The 18009-nt window shown below is 38.0% G+C and overlaps 1 protein-coding gene across 2 annotated transcripts in view; it reads right to left on the bottom strand.

Annotated features, from left to right (window-relative positions):
- ephb1 (EPH receptor B1) overlaps positions 1 to 12053 on the bottom strand; it is a 223440-nt gene extending 211387 nt beyond the window's left edge. The window contains exon 1 of one of the 2 annotated variants that reach the window (XM_015373231.1): positions 11767 to 12053. In XM_015373231.1, coding sequence (XP_015228717.1) covers positions 11767 to 11863 — 97 coding nt within the window. In that variant the 5' untranslated portion in view covers positions 11864 to 12053. The remainder of the gene's footprint in view (positions 1 to 11766) is intronic. The other variant, XM_015373230.1, reaches the window with a different exon arrangement.
- Between the last annotated feature and the right edge of the window lie 5956 nt (positions 12054 to 18009).

Here is an 18009-nt window from a genome sequence, read left to right as displayed (position 1 = left end):
GTTTTGTACCAAAGCAACTACTAAAGCTCAGATTACCAAGAACATTTTTTCTTACTCATTATTAAAATGGAAGTATACAACTTTATCACTTCTGAAAATCACAATAACATTTAAAATATTAATGGGAACATTAAAAAAAATATTATCTTTCTTCATGTCTTTTTGTGAAAAAGTAAAGGTTTCTTGATCATTTTCACAGTTTTTTTATGTAAAACAACAAACATCTGGGTCTATTTTTTTTTTTTATCTAAGCCAATTTATGGATTTTTTTTTTTTCATTTTCTTTTCTTTTCTGAAAAAGCGCAGAATAAATTTGTGATGCGACATGAGAAAAATAAAAGCCAGGCAGCACAGCACAAACTGTGAAAAACATGCTAAACATGTTGCCGTTGATTCTTCAGCAACCCTTCAGACCAAACATGCATGCAGACACATAAGAGATAAAAACTCCCCTTTAACAGGAAAAAACTTCCAGCAGAACCAGCATCAGTGTGAGGCTGACTGGGGGTTTAATGAGAGAGAAGCTGACATACAAAATTAACCTTGTAGCACAGATTAATAGGTAGTTAAAATTAAAGTGACAAAAATGGATTTTAGCGATATGGCACTGATCCACACATTATTCAGTGAGTTAGCATGCAGTCATGAGTTCAATCAATAACATAGCCAACAAATAGCATATTTAAAATATTTTACCCTGGTTGTGCAATATTTCTGATTTAGGGACCAGCAAAATGGGATAGATAAACTTCTATATTGGGTAATTTGACTTTTCATGTTATGTCGATGGACAACAAAATATCACAGAATGGGTTTTTCTATAAGCCTTTAATTTTTAAAATTATAACTTCAGCAATTTAGTCTTTACCTATAAGTGCCACTAAAAATATAACTACTGTGCACCATATATCAAAGACACTTAGATAAAACTTCAAAGTTAGAAGCTTTTATCCATATCAAGTAATTTGCAGAATATGGCGTTATATTACCTATGTTTTGTTTGTTAAAGCCTTTATAAATGCAATACTATTTTCTCTTAAAAAGTACTGTACAGAGAGAACGCAAATTTAAAGATTCAGCTGAACCTTCTTGTATCCTGTTCTATATTACAGATATACCTCTAGATATTCACTCAACTTTCTCTAAAACTGCCTCGACAGAAATGTAAAACATCTGGGCAACGGCTGTACAATTACATTCAACTTGGCTTAGTGGGAACGTTTATCATTTTGACATGTCATCACCCCGTAGCTTCATGGACGAAGTGGGAAAAATGAGCACATCTGTTCATTTAACTTTACCTTATTTAAAACTACCTGACTGTGTGTCATATATGTGGACTGTGTGCGGAAACAGCTCATTTTTCCCAGCTATCAGAAAAGGGTCCTACTTCTTCCAAACATCATATGTCAATCTGAACAGTGGGTCTCAAACAGCAGGTGAAGCTTGGATCAAAGGCAAGCCGCTTCAAATGTTAAGGCTTGGGGGAAACAACAGATGAGAAGAAAGAGAAAAATTAAAAAGGCTATGAAATTTCCAGTCCAGTAGGCTTACATGCAGTTTGATGCTGAGTAACTAAAAATAATTTACACGTAAATATAACTAAGAATTGTATCAGATTATAAGAATTATACATAGATATAGATAGACAGACAGACCCACCCTTTGAAGAAATCCAAGGACTGGTACTCTCAAAGGAATGCATTGAACGCAGGCTTGAATGTACTTCAGAGTTATACACCACAACTTCCTAATTAGCATTAATAAGATACAAGATTGAAGTCATGAAGGCTTATCCTCATCTTACTCTCTGTCCCTTAATATCTCAACTTTTCTGCTCTTAAACCAAAAAACAAAAACGAAAAACAAATTGACTGTAAAGCACAAAAGCATATCCGAATCAAAGTATACAATTGGATTACAGTGGACTAAAATTGATTGATATAAACAAATTGATCAAATTAGACAAATAGCTAAACCTGTTTGTGTTGTAAATAGCATTGGTTCTATAAAAAAAAGGGCTGAATGTGGCCTTCTCTTTACAAAAAACTAAATGATTTCTTAATCTTCTGGTCCATAGTGATCCGCTATCAGATTTTAAAGCATTGAGGAATACTGTTTAATTTTGCAACAAAGTAGTGTTGTCAGTGACCTTCAGGGACTCCAAATTTGGAAGGGTTTAGGTCTAGCCTCCTTGTGGCAAAAAAAATGACATGGGGCTGCTTCAAAGTAAGGTTATCCATAATTTATAACCCGCTACAACAAGGTGGAGAAAAGCAAATATAAGAACTTTAAAATGATTTCAAAAAGGTACAGTGCAGTTATGCAGAGAAACAAAAAAGGGAAATAATAGGGGAAATGTGATAAAAATATCCTGTGCTGGTTAAAACAAAAGCAGCAGCATTCAATGAAACTGAAAAATACAGGAATCACTGATTCCTTTAAAAATTGTTTTATACTGGTATCTACGTTGAATAAAGTTTTTCCTCACTGACAAAAACTTTCTCATTAGGGCAAATATTTCCTGTGACAGTAGAAAAAAAAGTGAAATAGGCAAGTCACCTTACATATTTACCTATAGCACAGTTCAGGACAAGGACAATTCAAAGTGCTTTACATTAATCAAGCAATAAAATATTAGAAAGATAAAAGCAGAATAAAAGCAAATGAAGATAAAAGCAGGTAGTAACAAAAACAAACAACCTTAAACTTACAATAACTCGGTTATCAGTTTAACTTCAACACCCAAAGGCAGTTCTAAACAAATGGGTTTTTAACTATGACTTAAAAAAAATGCACTTTTACAGTTTTCTGGAAGTTTGTTCCAGATACCAGACACTTCCCAGTAACTGACACTCTCAGAACCTTGTTTGATGCCAATGTTAGTTTATTATGTGATGGGATTGTCATATCAGAAATCAGAAATGCATGTTTAGATAGTCAAATCAGAGGCAAAGTAATCCAATTAGGCCATTTTGAAGTTTTAGAAGAAAAGTCCCTCTTATACATAGGTTTTTAAAGGCGTACTGCACCCACCCCAGTGTATTGAGATCCTGTCCACTTATTTCCCATTACCCTCTGTGCTTCAGATCAATAGTTAATTACATCCAAAAATGCTCATCTTATCCAGTTAGAGAACCGGACAGTGCCGGTGCAGGTGGATATTTGCCTGGCAGAGGAATTCAGTGTTACGCAGGGTGAGAACTGTCCTCCCACTACTGCTACTTATTGGCCCATCAGTGTCTCTCTTGGAAGCTGGCATTCCATTTTGCCATGCAGGCACTTCATTTTTCTCCACCCTACTTTCCCTCTCTTGCGCTAATACGGGCAACCCACACATAGAGACACAAGTATTCATGCACAATTTCTCTGCACTCTTGCTAAGAGACCAGTGTTTAATAAGTGATTACATTTATGGAGAGGAGAAGGGCAGCAGAGTGGTGAAATATGCCCACATGTCCCGAACCTGGACGAGGGGCTGGTACTTACTCATTAATAATGGGACAGGCTCCAGGCCCAGGCCCTTAGCTTCCCATCTCTGCTCATTTCCTTTCTACATATCAAAGCTCCCTATGTATTGCCCTGCATATAGAGAATCATACACATTCACATTTGTGCCTGCGCATGCGTGTGAGCGTGCATGTCTTAGTCCCTGTGAGAAACAGCCTGTGGAGGAGCAGGCTTTTATTTAATCAGAAGTGGAACAGCTTCCACCACCGCCTATAATTTCAGCCCTATTAACGTGGTGCAGTTAATTCCTCTGAGCATTGAGACGCAGCATCCTTTGAGCTTCTAATTCACTTTACATGCAAACTGTACCACAAGCTTCTTTTTGTACAAAGGGAACTTTACATTTTGCACAATTATACTTGAAAGACAAGGGAATAGCTGAAAAATCTTGCTATGTGGTTATCAAATATGCACAGTGAGTTAAACTAATATCCAAATGAGTTTGAAAAAGACATTTAGAAAGCTCAAACGTTGTGTCCTCATTGGACCTTTCCCTTCTTTACTCTAACATTACTGAATTGTGGCCTTACAGCACTGGTCCCTAAGTTAACTAACATTACAATGTGACTCACTGACAATGACATATTCTACAACAACCATAAAATGATTCTTTGATCCTACAATCACATAACCCCAACTATCTCTTTACCCCTTTTTCCTAATCCAGCCAATTTTGCTCTTATAAAATTTTTAAGCAAAGGAAAGCCTCACGTTTACCATTTTGTAATATACCCAGCAATAGATCAAGCCTGCCTCTGTTAAAAAAAAGAATAAGGGTGACAGACAGAGATGCACCGATCCTGTTTTTTCTGATCCAATCAGATACTGATACCTGGGCTGAGCCTATCAGCCGATGTCTAACACCGATCCGATTCAACTGTTGAATGACATGTGAGTGAATGCTTTACCCTTGACATAATTACTGTTAAAATAAGGTAACTGTACTTTATATTATTTATTAACAACTCATCAGCAAAAAGAAAAAAAACTAACCATTCCATGTTAAGTCTACTTTAGTGGATCTTCAATATCTAATCAGCAATGTCTGATTCAGCTAAGTCGTCAATATCGGAGCAGATATTCCACCCAGGTATCGGATAAGTGCATCTGTAGCGTGAGGGAGGAGAATAAGAAAGGGAAATAAGTGAGAGAGAAGTTAGAAAAGGAGCAGACAATGTACAGGTTTGGGGAAGAGAGCAAGTGAGTAACCTATGACTAATATGCCTTGATATTCTATCAACAAACCATGGACCTTTTCTAGTTTTATCCCAATACAAATGTGATTTATATATCCTACCCGGTCAATACCTCATAGAAATAACATATCTCTCCAATTACAGCAACAGGCTTTAGAGGATTGTGTCAACCAGCTTTGAACGTCTGGGGAAATGAAATTTGGAAAGTAGCTCAAGCTCAACTTTGTTGGACTGCCAATAATTTTTGAGATTAGATTAGGTCTGGACTTTAAGTAGGCTATCAAAAAACATGAAGCTAAACCTAAACCATTCCCTTTTAAATATAGGTTTCAAATAATTGTCCTGCTGGATGGTAGAACACCACAATGTGGAAAGGAAGTGGTTGAACTGGATTGCAATCATCTTAAAACTGGACTATGTGAAAAGTGGGTTAAAAAAAAAACGCTCAATCAATCGTTTCTTTTCTCACCTCTCTATTCAGCAAATATCGTGGGCCCTTCCTTTTCCTGCTGATTGAACAACTGTCACCCAATCAACGAGAAAGGTGATAATGGAGAGGAAGAAAAGCTCAGAAGCAGAAAAGAAGAAAAGCACATTTTTCACACAACCGCCATCGGTAGTGAGGTTAGCCAGGTCAGTGCGGCCAATCACTGACTAGCATTTCTATTTTCCGCAACGTGAAGCTTGAAGGGTTATCTCTTAGTTTCTGCTCCTGTGCGTATCAAACCGTTTCATTCCTTGTGTGTGCGTATTGTGTCGGAAAAAATGATGGAACTGGCTTTTGCAGCAAACAGATGACTCACACAGTTTGAGGTTGAACTGTATCACAAGCGTCGCCGCTTCCACTCCTGCTTTCTAATATGTTATGTATGTTGCTGATGCAGTGGGTCTGCTTATCCCCCGATGATTGGACAGATAAGGCTTTAGCGCTCATCCCGCAGTCTGCCACCTGCTCAGATAAGAGTGGGGCACGGAGTGCGGCCGGTGGAACCTAACACCGTTGATAGCATCTCTGAGGCAAATCTCTGGACAGAGGAATGTCTAGAAGACACAGCCTGATGATGTGGTAAACAACACAAGATAGCATGTGAGGAACAGGTCTGGACTTCAAAGCAAATAAAAAAGCACAAACCCGCATTCGACACAGCACTCCTAGAGCTCTGTTCCTCTGTTTTTTCCCTTGATACTGCTCACTTTCACGCTAGGGGGCTACAAAAAAAGTGCACATGCAAAAGCTTCCAGTCTGTATCCGCCATCTGGCCCTCCCAAGGCTCAGATGTCTCTGGGGTAAGGTGAGCTCCGAGGGGGCCTCACTATGTGTTTATATGTGATATGTGGGGGTGTGTTTGCATATGTGAGCATGAAAGTGAAAGATGAAAACGGAAAACAAAAGTATATTCAATTAAGTTGTGAGAGTTTGTAATATCCAGTCATGCAAATGAAAAAAGACGCACAGATCAGTCTACATTGATGCATGACTGTGCAGCATATTTACAGCACTGCAGGCACACCAACTGCTTGCAAGTGTTTGCACTAGAGTCGTCATAGCTGAATGGCTCGGTTGTCTAAAAGCGCCTTAACACCAAGTAGTTGCACCACTGTGGGCAAAATAGGGGCCCTATTATGAGATGAGGGCATGTACAGGCCAAGTTGGCCATAATAGCTGTAGCACTATACTGATGACACATGAACACCCCTTGTAGTAGAAACCGAGAGGAAAAAACAAAATTTACTTCAGGTGGTCCCAGTTTAACAGTATTGCCTATGGCTAAAACACACTCATGTGAGCACTTTACAGGTAATTCTTCACACCTTTTCAGCTCCATACTGCATAAAGCCAGTCAACATTGTTTCAGTTTTATTTTTATTCTTCGTTTTTTTTTTTTATATATCAGTTTGGAAATGGCAGAGAGACGTAAAGGAACAGTCTGCCTTTCACATTCAAAGGAGAATCAATGGGACTTTTTTTTAGGCTGTTTCCTCTGTGCAGCTGGCGAACTCACACAAGTTACATTGAGAAGCACAGCTTCTAATGCTACACCCGCCTCACAAGGTAACTCGACATTTATGGAACGTCAGCTGGTACAGAAAATTAGGAGACATAACTGGAAATTACTAGGGCCTGATTAAACATGTAAGACTCTGACAAGAAATAAAAAAGCACTGTACCCACACATTAGATAACACATTATTTACAGATTTAGTGGGCAGCCCACCATGCAGCAAAAGACAGGAAAGATGACAGAAAAATAATGAGCCCTAAAAGTTGCTCCAGTCACTGATAAAAGGATGCAATTTCATTTTAGAAGAAAACAACCTCACAGTGTATAGGTTGCAAAAAATTAAATAGGGGTTACAAAAAACACCATGATGCGAATCATATCTTTTACCTCTTTTTTTAGTATTAAGATTCCAGAGTAAGATTCCCAGAAAAACAAAAAATCACAATGAAGTAAACATTTTCTCTCTATCTTTTACATAACTGTTGCTGCTGAAGCCTTAATGATGCCACATTTCACTTTCTCATTCCATTTTTTCCTAAATAAAAATCTACATTAAGCAATGCACTACTTGATTCACAATTTAGAAAACTGACCAATCAGAAAAGTGATTGCAGACCATTAATTGGAAAACATATTAATTTCTCTTTTATTCTCTCCTGTTTTCTTTTTTTTGCATAGCCTCTATTTCAATACAATTCACCCATATAATTGCTGTCATTTAGATGTTTCTTTGCTCAAATAGTCTCAAACCCTTAAAAAAAATTATTCAAATAAGACAACATTTTTGATTATGCCACAGGTCGATGTTCCTCCTGTAAAAAGAACATTAACTTACATAAATCTGGTCTTGACTATAATTAGGCTCTATCGGGACTGCTCTTTTGGACACACTCACTTGTATCACACCCAATAAGCACAGTTAGAAGTGACAGAATGCAATATGCTGCGGCTTTATTACTCAACTCCTCTTTGCTGTACCTGAAAACATACACCTAATCACTCCCTGCCTGTAGCCAGCTCCCACGCAGTAGCAAAACCAGGGTCAAAAAACCCCCACAGTATAATCTGTCAGTTTTCATAGATAGCGCATAAGCCGTCAGGGAAGAGAATGTTGTCCACGTTAAGGATAATATTGGACAATCTTCTACACCCTCTCTACAATGTGTGAATCACAGCAGCCTATTTAGTGATTAACCAGTTCCATCTAGAAAACACCAAAGGAAGTCATTCACACCCCTGTCAATCAGTTGTTCTAACCCTTTTATTCTAATATGCTTCTGTAAACAAACATCTTTAATTTTATGTCATATTTTTTCATTTTAACTGAGCAGCTTTCTTTCTTTCTGATTCTGGTTCATGTAGTTGACTTATAAGTGCAAAAGAAGGCATTATGTTAAATCCTTCAGCAAGGAGAGAGGGATATACTGTAGTATCAATATATATATATATATATATATATATATATATATATATATATATAAGGGTATATTACAGGCACGTGCAAACAAGCAGTATTTATCAAAATCTTGCTTTTGTTAAAACAAAAAATTAAGAACGTTTTAGTAAAGACTTGTAAGTCATTTTTTTTTATAAAGCATTTATAGGTTTGACAATAGTCCAAATAAATAAATCCCATGGTTCAATCTTTAGCCCTGCTATGGACTGGCGACCTGTCCAGGGTGTTCCCCGCCTCTCGCCAGTAGACAGCTGGAGATAGGCACCAGCAGCCCTCGTGACCCCGCTTGGGATAAGTGTGACGGAAAATGGATGGATGGATGGTTCAATCTTCCTAACTGAGCACAGTTAAGTGAGACCTGGATAAGCTGTCCTTAGTTCAAATTCTTTACATTACAAACATAACGAAATGAAGTTACCTAAAACTGCACAACACTGCATGTAGCTGATCTGTTATTATTACGCTTTATATTGACTTTGCAAAAAAATTAAAAAAAATTTAGTCATTAATTTGTAAACAAATTAAAATACTGTCCACAACTGGGTAATTCACAAATGAATATTTTTTTTATATACCTTAAATCATTTTATTAACCTCCAGACGTTGGCATGTTGCTTTACCTCAATATATTTGGACAAGAAAACTTTCTTTATTCCGAATTGCCGGATATTTAGAGTTTCAAATCAATGGAAAAGCTACAAAACATATCAATATTTCTGCAGAGTTTAAAACAAAAGATCAATATCAGAAGAATCTCCTTTTGATTATAAGACACCTGACACTTCTTATGATAATACCATATTATTCCTTCAATGTTCTTCATTGCATTCTCTAAGGATAAAGCATTACGGCTCTCTAATACATGTAAACATCATCCTGTGGGACTGTTTACAGAACATTGATAAGATATTCAAATCCGACTCATATCTAATACATAAAATGTTTTACATCATAAGTTGACCTGAATGAGGCATCTACTGTTGAATAACCATTATAAAAGAGTCTTCTCTTCTCTAACTTTCCTTGCTTTTCTCTCTTTCAGTCTACTCATTGGTAAAGCATGCATGGTTTTTCTGACCTCCACTCTTCTGTCTCTGTTATCTTTTCATCTCCTTCTGTCTCTGTCTATCTTCAAACAGCTGTGTTTAATCCTCGCTTCCCTCAATTTCTCCCCCGCCCCCCCTCTCCTCCACCCCGTTCTGGGCCGTTAAATGAGCGGGTTTATCTAGGCCTAATTGGTTTAAGGGCAAACAGAAATAAGCAATGACCCTCAGAGCAGAAGAGAATGACTTCTGCTGTTGCTGTTTGAAGAAGAATCCTTGCAGCACTGTGATGAGAAAGAAAAAGGCAAGAGTCAAAAGGAAAGAAGAATCACAAAAAAACTAAAGAGGAGAGAATTTTGCTGGAGAAATAAGAAGAGCAGGAAGGTTTAAAGAGAAGTCGGTACATAGAGCGAACGGATAGGAAATAAGAAACGAAACTAACATGCTTGAAAAATACCAGTGTGTGTTTTTCTGTAATATAAGAGCTGTTCAGTTCCTTCAGTGTAAGGTTAATCTCATATACAAAGCATCTTAATTATAAATTGGAATATGTTTCACATTACATTTAACAGGAACGTTCCATGAAAAAATTAAGACGGATATGATTTTGTAGATATTCTTAATTGGTAACTGCACAGGAATACATGGGGATAAATAAAGAACATGCAATTAGTTAAATAACTATGAAGTTATGAATGCTATTTTTTCATAGTCATCCATGTATACTAGCAAGTTAAATAATATATCAATACATCAAATTTTTAACCCATTATTGGCTAAAAGTGTTATAGAAATCATCTATCTGTGCAATATCAGATCAAAAAGGGGGGATAGCCCCATAACCAATCCAGTAGGTAGTGTGCTGTGAAAATTTCATTTAGATATATACACAAATTAGTTCAATTTATTCTTATTACAGACTTCTTTACTTAAAACTCTTATATGCTTGCCACTCCTTATATTGTAAACATTTTCCAAAATACCTCTTTTTTAGTGCTTTTACTCTATTGTGACTAGTTTATCAGTATGTTTATGAGTTGCTAACCCAATGGGTGTGTGTGAAGTTACAGGTCAGATATATCAATTATTTCAACCATGCATCAGTATGGGTGAAATTATAAAAATACACAGACACAAGCGAACACACATGAATTTGTGTTCTCATAAGTTGATTTGGACTCGTCGTCAGATCAGGAATGGGTTACATAGACTGGTGTCAGACTCCACTTTCTCTCATGTGTATCAGAAAAAAGAAAACAAAAACAGAAGCTAATTGGAGTTTAGATCAGTGAAGATTTTAACCTTCCCATGTGGCCACCTACTCTTCAATTAGCAACCCAAACAAGAAAATCACTTTAATCTTTGATAGGGAGGCAACCCATGGGCAATATCTGTATACCCATTTGCTTCTTTCTCATCCCACACCCTCTTTTACTATGCAGTTAAATGCTACTTTCTTTCCCTCCTATCCAGCCTCTCGTCTCTCAACTGTTTGCAATAATCTAACATGAGATAAACATCCAAACCTCAAAATTATCATTCTCAAAAAGGTAGCAATTTGGTATGTTGCTTTGATATGTGTAGCCAGGGTTAAAATGGGATGAGCACAAACAACAGAGTAAATCCAAGAGCTGGGAAGGAATCTAGGAGCTGACAACAGAATGATTGAAGAGAAAATCTTTGTATTGAGGAAACTAATTGTGATCAACTCATTTATAAGGGGGTAGATAAACAGAAGCAAGTGAGTTCCTGTCTGTGTTGTCAAGGGAAGCATGAAGGGAAAGACTTACACACCCATGATTGGAGGCAGCTGGTTTTATCTACCCAACAGATATACTGGCTGAGGCCATTCAGCCCAGAGTCCCATCCCATGAGGTAACACAGAGGAAATGAAAAACACATTTAACTGAGGAGATGGTGGCTACTGTACAAGTGGAGGCTTGTCAAGACCAGTGTCTCAAAAAAAAAGAAAGAAATTAAAGATGCAAAACTGGAAACAGGAGAAAGAACTGCATATTACGCGTTATCTTTCATGCGTAAAATGCATAAGTTCAGAATCTATATGAAATGGTGTTTATGAATAGATGCAATAGGAGGGATTTTTTTGGAGATAATATGAGACATGAAAAATAGGAGATACACAAAATATGTATTTAAGTCAATAAGAAAAAGGGAAAAGGGTAATTGATCTGAGGATAAAAAACAAGAGTAGGATAAAAATGAAAAAAGAAAGATCAAATCTATGTCCTATGTTTTCTCAAGCAGTTACGTGTGTCGTTATAAATGTGTTTAAATGACACAAAGTTCTGTTGATCATTAAAAAAAAAAAGCACCAGCACTGCGGGGAGATGCTGCTCCATAAAGACAGAAGAACCGAAGCAATCCGAAGCGACCCACGTGTGTGACATCCCTGGAAGCCGGGGAGATGCAGGCACTGGCCAGCAGAAACACCAGGACGCATCTCCCTCTCCAAAGACATCACAACGCGCGCAGTACAAAAGCAGCGTTTCCAACATTTGTAGCAATGAAACCTATCCAATCTCAGATTGGTTATTTACCTTCCATCGCAGAGGATGTGATGACCAGGAGGGATAAAAGCGCAAACAAATCCACTGACATGGCAGAAGGGTTAGTCTCCACAAACCTGTGTCCCATCCAAAAAAAATATATGTAATCAAGACGCACGGCGCGCGTCAAGGAAAAGAAATCCTTCGCTTTGTCAGCGCGGTACTCCAGCAGACAGCCTCTTGTTGTGAGTCACATTTCAAGCCGTAGTAAACAATGTGTGACAATCAGCGCTGAGGGAGAAGCGAGTGTAGGGGCAGATGGGGGGGTGTGTGAAGTTGGGGAGGATGGGGTGGAGGGGTCCGAGGAGTGGCTATGGGAAAGTGGAGGTGGGGGGGGGTACGATGTTGCATGCTCACAGACTCATTAGAGGGTCGGAGCCAATCAACGACTTGTGGCTGAAACTCACTAACCAATGGCCAAGCCGCCGCTCCACCTACTTTGCATTGTCAAAACACAAAACTTTTCCTTGACCTATTTGAATCGGCCTCCCGATGCACTGAAGGGACATGACGCCACCACTTGGCGCGCGGCCGTTACTGCATCTTGTGTCCCTCTTATGGTCCCGTTTTTTTCTTTTCAGTCAGCCACCTGCCTGTGGCTCAGACTCACAATTTGTAAAACACTTTAACAAGAGTGTCACCTATAACATTCACTTTTATTTGCAAATACTACTGTTTTTGCCAGACATTTTATTCCAACATTTTCTAATATAGGTGAGGAATCTCTGCTATGAAATGTCATGTTGATTTAACTTCCTCACAGTTAAAAAATAAAATAAATAAATCACTGCCTTCATTTGCATCTCCTTTGATGGCTTTGACAAATTCAGCTTTACCTCCCAATGCTTTTTAACAGGCATTGCACATCAATCCTTTTCTCTCACCGTGGACCTCTCACCCTCTTTTTTTGTGTGCGTGTGTGTTGCAACAGATGGTCCACACAATGGGTTTTCCCCGCAGGGACACAAAGGACCAGACTCTGCTTTGCGGAGGAAGAGGCAGTTTCCGCCCTGTAGCCCAGAATCATACACCTGTCTAGAGCTAGAAATGTCCCCCCAAATCCCTAGAGCTGAGAAACTGGAATGGAGTTGTTAATCTTCACACTGAATAGGCCTGATTTTACTCCAGGCTACTAATACTTCAGTGCTGTCTCTTTGCAGCACACTGGCCTAGATTTGCACTAGTTTAAGTTTTATCACAAGCTTTATGAATGGGATAGGACTTTTCATTTTGTGTGTATGTTATTAATGGATGTCCATACAGGAGTATTCCAAAGTAGGTTTTAACATTTTGTCAACATCTGAACTTTGACTGCACCACTCTAACACCAAAATAAGGATTGATCTGATCTACTGTATTGTAGATTTGGCTATGCTTTTTGTGATTTCGTCCTACTTTTCTAACAGGCTTTCTTTTAAGAATACCTAGCGTTTAACATCATGCATCACCCTAAATCACCTACCAGCTTCTCCAAAGTTAGGCCCCTTGACTCCTTGTCTGATTAATGCTCCCCTTACCTAGCTGATCAGTTAGGTTGTCAGCCCTGTCTTAGTAAGTTCTTTATAAATAAGTACTTAGTAAGAGTAGTTGCATTTCTACAATCCAAAAATCTGTAAAACCAAGTAAAGTGGGTTGGCTACTATTGTACACCATTTTTTTTCTACAGATTTTTATCAAACCCCAAGAATGCAGTTATTTTTGTAAAACAGGAGTTAATATCAAGCTAAACTAGGTTTCTGGCTGTAATACAAATGGAAAATGCAACGTATATTCATGCTTTTACAAGGCAATAAAGCTTAATTCACTTATTTTTATGTTTGAAGAACCTAATGAAGAATGGGTTACCAATGCAAAATATAAGACTAAAAGCTAAATGACTGTTTAACTTTTCTCAGGCAATTCTACAGGTGTTTACAGTATATGTAATGATATGGATGCATAATAAATGAATCTCCGAGCTTTTCAAGGCTAAAACGCTTCAAGCGTAGTTGGAAAATAACAAATGAGTTTTAATTAAAGGTCCTGTAAGTACTGAGTTCTTAAAACATAGTTGGGTAAACAGCAGCCAAGTGCTTCTCTATGGATCTGTCAATCAAACTGTTATAATGCAGATGCCAGCTAATAAAGAATAGCTTTTGGCTATTGCCATCCTCTGATTTTATCCATTTTGCATTGCTTTTTCCCTTCTTCTTTAGTACAGCCTAACTGAAAATGTTGGTTCTGTGTAATTCCCTTTTTTTCCATGGTCTTCTTTTTGCCACTGTGACATCCTAGTTACCTTACTGTTGGACACTAAAAGTACTTCTATTCTATTTTTTATATACCATGTTTTATACTCTAAAGACACAAGCTAAAGATGATATATTGAAAAAAGTTTCTCCTTTTTTCTTTCAAAAACTTTTTTCTCATGGGTATTGCAAATGAAAGGCTCCAGTTTAGCTTTTGGAGAATATAAAGTTATGGTGCACAGATCTAAAAAGATGTGTAGACAGCAAAATTCTCATAGCCCCCCTCCCTCCCAGTTCAAAAGCACAAAATCATTATCAAACTTCTGCAAAGAAACATCTGACACACTGAAAAAAGTCATCTGAACTTTTTAAGTTATCAGAGGTTTTTTACGCCTCCAAGCTTAATCAAGTGGTTACTTTAAAATGACATACTCCATGGGTCAGTGGTTGACAGATCATACAGGCAAAACAAATAATGAAAACATTTGAATAATTCATCCGAAACAGAAAGAACTAGCAAGGATTTTTACAGGAAAGCATCCCACCTCCTATTATATGAAAATAAATAGAAAATGGCTTTTGGATCATTAAAAGTGCTCTAAACCACCTCAAAGGTTTGGCAACGGCCCTGATCTCCTTATCAAATCACGAAAAAATACTCTTTGTCTGGGCCTCAAAAAACACTGCATGCACAAATCTCGCACTTCATTTTCTAGCCACAAAAAGAGAAAAGTAACTTAAAAACACAATTTCTGAAGCTTAATATGCTTTGAGCTAATGTGCCCACTAACCATGGCAGTTTTTATTTCAGTCTGTCAAAAAATGAATAACTTTTTTTATTTTGATGTTTTAACTTTGTATAAGGTAATATCAGCAATAAAATATTGATAAAAAGTAAAAATTCTTTAGAAAATTATGAACTTGTTTGTGAAGTTATCTCATTTCACATAGATCTCTGTACCAATAACACATTATAATCAAAAGTATTTGCTCCTCTGATTTTACTCACATATGAGCCTAAAAGACATCCTATTCCTAATCCATAGGGGTACATGTACATTATGGTATTCTTTCCATCTTTGCGATTAGCTTAAACTCTTCTTGGAAGGGTGTCTAAAAGGTTTAGGAGTTTGTTTATAGGTATCTTTTACCAATCTTCCAAAAGTGCATTTGTGAGGTCATGCACTGATGTTGGATGAGAAGTTCTGGCTCTCAGTCTCAATTCTAATTCATCCTAAAGGTTTTCTATTGGGTTGAGGTCAGGACTCTGTGCAGGCCAGTCAAGTTCAATCAAACCAGACTGTCATCCATTTCTTTATGAACCTTGCTTTGCATACCACTGCACAGTCATATTTGAAGAGGAATGGGTTAGCTCCAAACTGTTCCCAAAAAGTTAGGGGCATGCAATTGTCCAAAATTTATAGATCTGCTGAAGTATTCCGAATTCCTTTCCCTGGAACTAAGTGGCCAAGTTACGCCCCCTGAAAAACAGCTCCACACCATGCCTGTGTAAATTCTCAGGCATCTGGGTCATGGCAGCCAGAAAACAAGCTTAAATTAGTAGGCAACCGGACTTTGACTCAGTTTTTTTCTGATTATGTTTCAACACCTATTCAGACTGGAAGGTTGGTGACCTCTTCGCACTATACATTTCAGCATCCGCTGACCCTGCTAGGTTCTTTTATGAGGCCTGAGCTGCTGTTGTTCCCAGACACTTCCATTTTCTTATTATGCAGCTGAGTATGGAATATTTAGGAGTGAGGAAATTTCATGACAGTTTTTTTTTTTTTTTTTTTGATTGGGAAGCATCCTATCAGAGTTCCAAGTTGGAAATTATTGAGCTCCTGAGAGTGACCCGTTCTTTCAAAAATATTTGTAACAACAGTCTGCATGCCCAGAAGCTTGAATGTACACACCTATGGGCATGGAATTGAATGGCACACTTGATACCAATAATGTGGATGGGTGGGCAAATACTTTTGTCAATATAGTGTCCCCCTGCTTTAAACATTTCCTCTTTTTTGTGTGTCTCTTAGTGATTCAACTCCTAAACATTTACAATGACAGAAATCAAATCTGCTACAAATGAAAGATGGCTCACACATAATAAATGGTTGCTCTAGTTCTAGCAAACTGATGAACTGGGGCAGACACAGGGCTGCAGGAGCACCGTGCGGCTGTTGCTAACCTGGGAAAGCAGTTGATGGGATCATTTGTCATTTTTAATGGTGTGGTGAGAAGTGGCACTAAAGTGAGGCATAGCATGGCACGGCACAGCATGGCCCCTGGTGTTGGCCTCTTACAGGCAAGCAGTCTTATTTTTCACCCACCATCCGAACATAGGCCTGTGGAGAAAGGCTGTCCCTGTTTGCTGTCCCCACCCAGGGGAGAAGGAAGGAAGGAAGAGCAAAGGGGAGCAAAAAAACAATGGTGCTTGTGCTGTAGCACATCCTCTCTTAAAATGTAGACACAGACTAACAACCAAAAGTAATAGCATGCCCATTTACTGTCATTCACCTACACAGCTCCAAAAAATGTTAAAAACAAAACCTTCCTAACACTTATGTACTTCAGCTCAAGGGCACCCACATAATATTAACACTGCACCCAAACACATGACAGAGAGACTCTTATTCTTACTCTGACCTAATTTCCTGTCCACGTAGTTAAACACTGCCAGTGAACACCCTCCTTCTATTTTCATTCCTCTCTTTCAGAGCCAGATTCACAGCATGATCTGCTGCTGACCTCACCGGCTCAAATAATATCCAAGTTGAGTTTGATTAAATGTGCCTTATTGCAGTGAAGTCTGTGAGGATACCCTGAAGCTATGATACTTTTGACAAGTAAACATCTAACTAATGTCTTTTTAAATAGCTTGCTATGATAGATGCCTTATTTGCCATTTTGGATTAGTTTTTTGTACCAAGGGTAAGTGATAGACTGACTGATGAAATACAAATATATAAATTGAACATGCAATGTTTGGGTCAAATAGACAAGTTTGATTGGTGGCATGCCATTTGCATTGGTGGCAAAATCATTGATAACCACATCTTTGACTATGAGGAAAAATATCCTATTTGAAATTTTATGTTACACAAAGTTGCATATAACTGTGAATTAGAAGAAAAAATAGCTCACTAACAACTTTTTAAATTTTTTTAATTAGAACGACAACTTCAAGTTTTCTGGAGCGTGTGCTGTATTTGCTTTTTAGACCTGCTCTTTCTGCCCTTTCTTCTTTTGAAATTTGTCAAATTGAAGTCAACTCATTGTCTCTGAATGCCTTTTTTCCCCCCAGATTTGTCAAAGACTTTCAGTTAGATGTAGATCTGGACTTTGACAAGGTCCCTTTTCACATTATTATATAACAATCTACATTAGTATGGACAGTGTTGGACACGTTACTTTGAAAAAGTAATTAGTTATAGTTACTAGTTACTTCTCCCAAAAAGTAACTGAGTTACTAACTGAGTTACTCCACAATAAAAGTAACTATCGCGTTACTTTTGCGTTACTCGCCCCCGTTACCCTCAATATCCGGCCCCCACCTTCTTGCAGTGCGTTTCAAAAGCCAGCTGAATAGAGTGGACGACAAAGACAAGTACCTGCAGAGAGTTTTGCATTTATTGCAACATAACGTAAATTAAATCAGGGGGGAACGCTATCTGGAGGGCCTATAAACCAATTCAGATAGCGTTCCCCCTGCTTAACATGGGGGGAACGTTATCTGATGGGCTTCCAAAACGCGTCAGAGAGCGTTCCCCTCTTCTTAACATGGGGGGAACGGTATCTGATGCGTTGTAAGTATCATCAGGCTGCATTACCTCTACTCCTGGGTGTGGAGTTTTTTAACAGGGCTTTCAGATCTGGTGGTGAGTGTATGAAATTAATAACTGGGGATGAATAATTCTGAAATCCTGTGTGTTTGGGTTGTTATAGATACTGCAGCATCTATCTATCTATCTATCTATCTATCTATCTATCTATCTATCTATCTATC

Source organism: Cyprinodon variegatus, unplaced genomic scaffold (assembly GCF_000732505.1).
Source record: "Cyprinodon variegatus isolate N-32 unplaced genomic scaffold, C_variegatus-1.0 Scaffold83, whole genome shotgun sequence".
NCBI classification, from domain to species: domain Eukaryota; kingdom Metazoa; phylum Chordata; class Actinopteri; order Cyprinodontiformes; family Cyprinodontidae; genus Cyprinodon; species Cyprinodon variegatus.
This window is presented reverse-complemented; position numbering and strand designations above follow the sequence as displayed.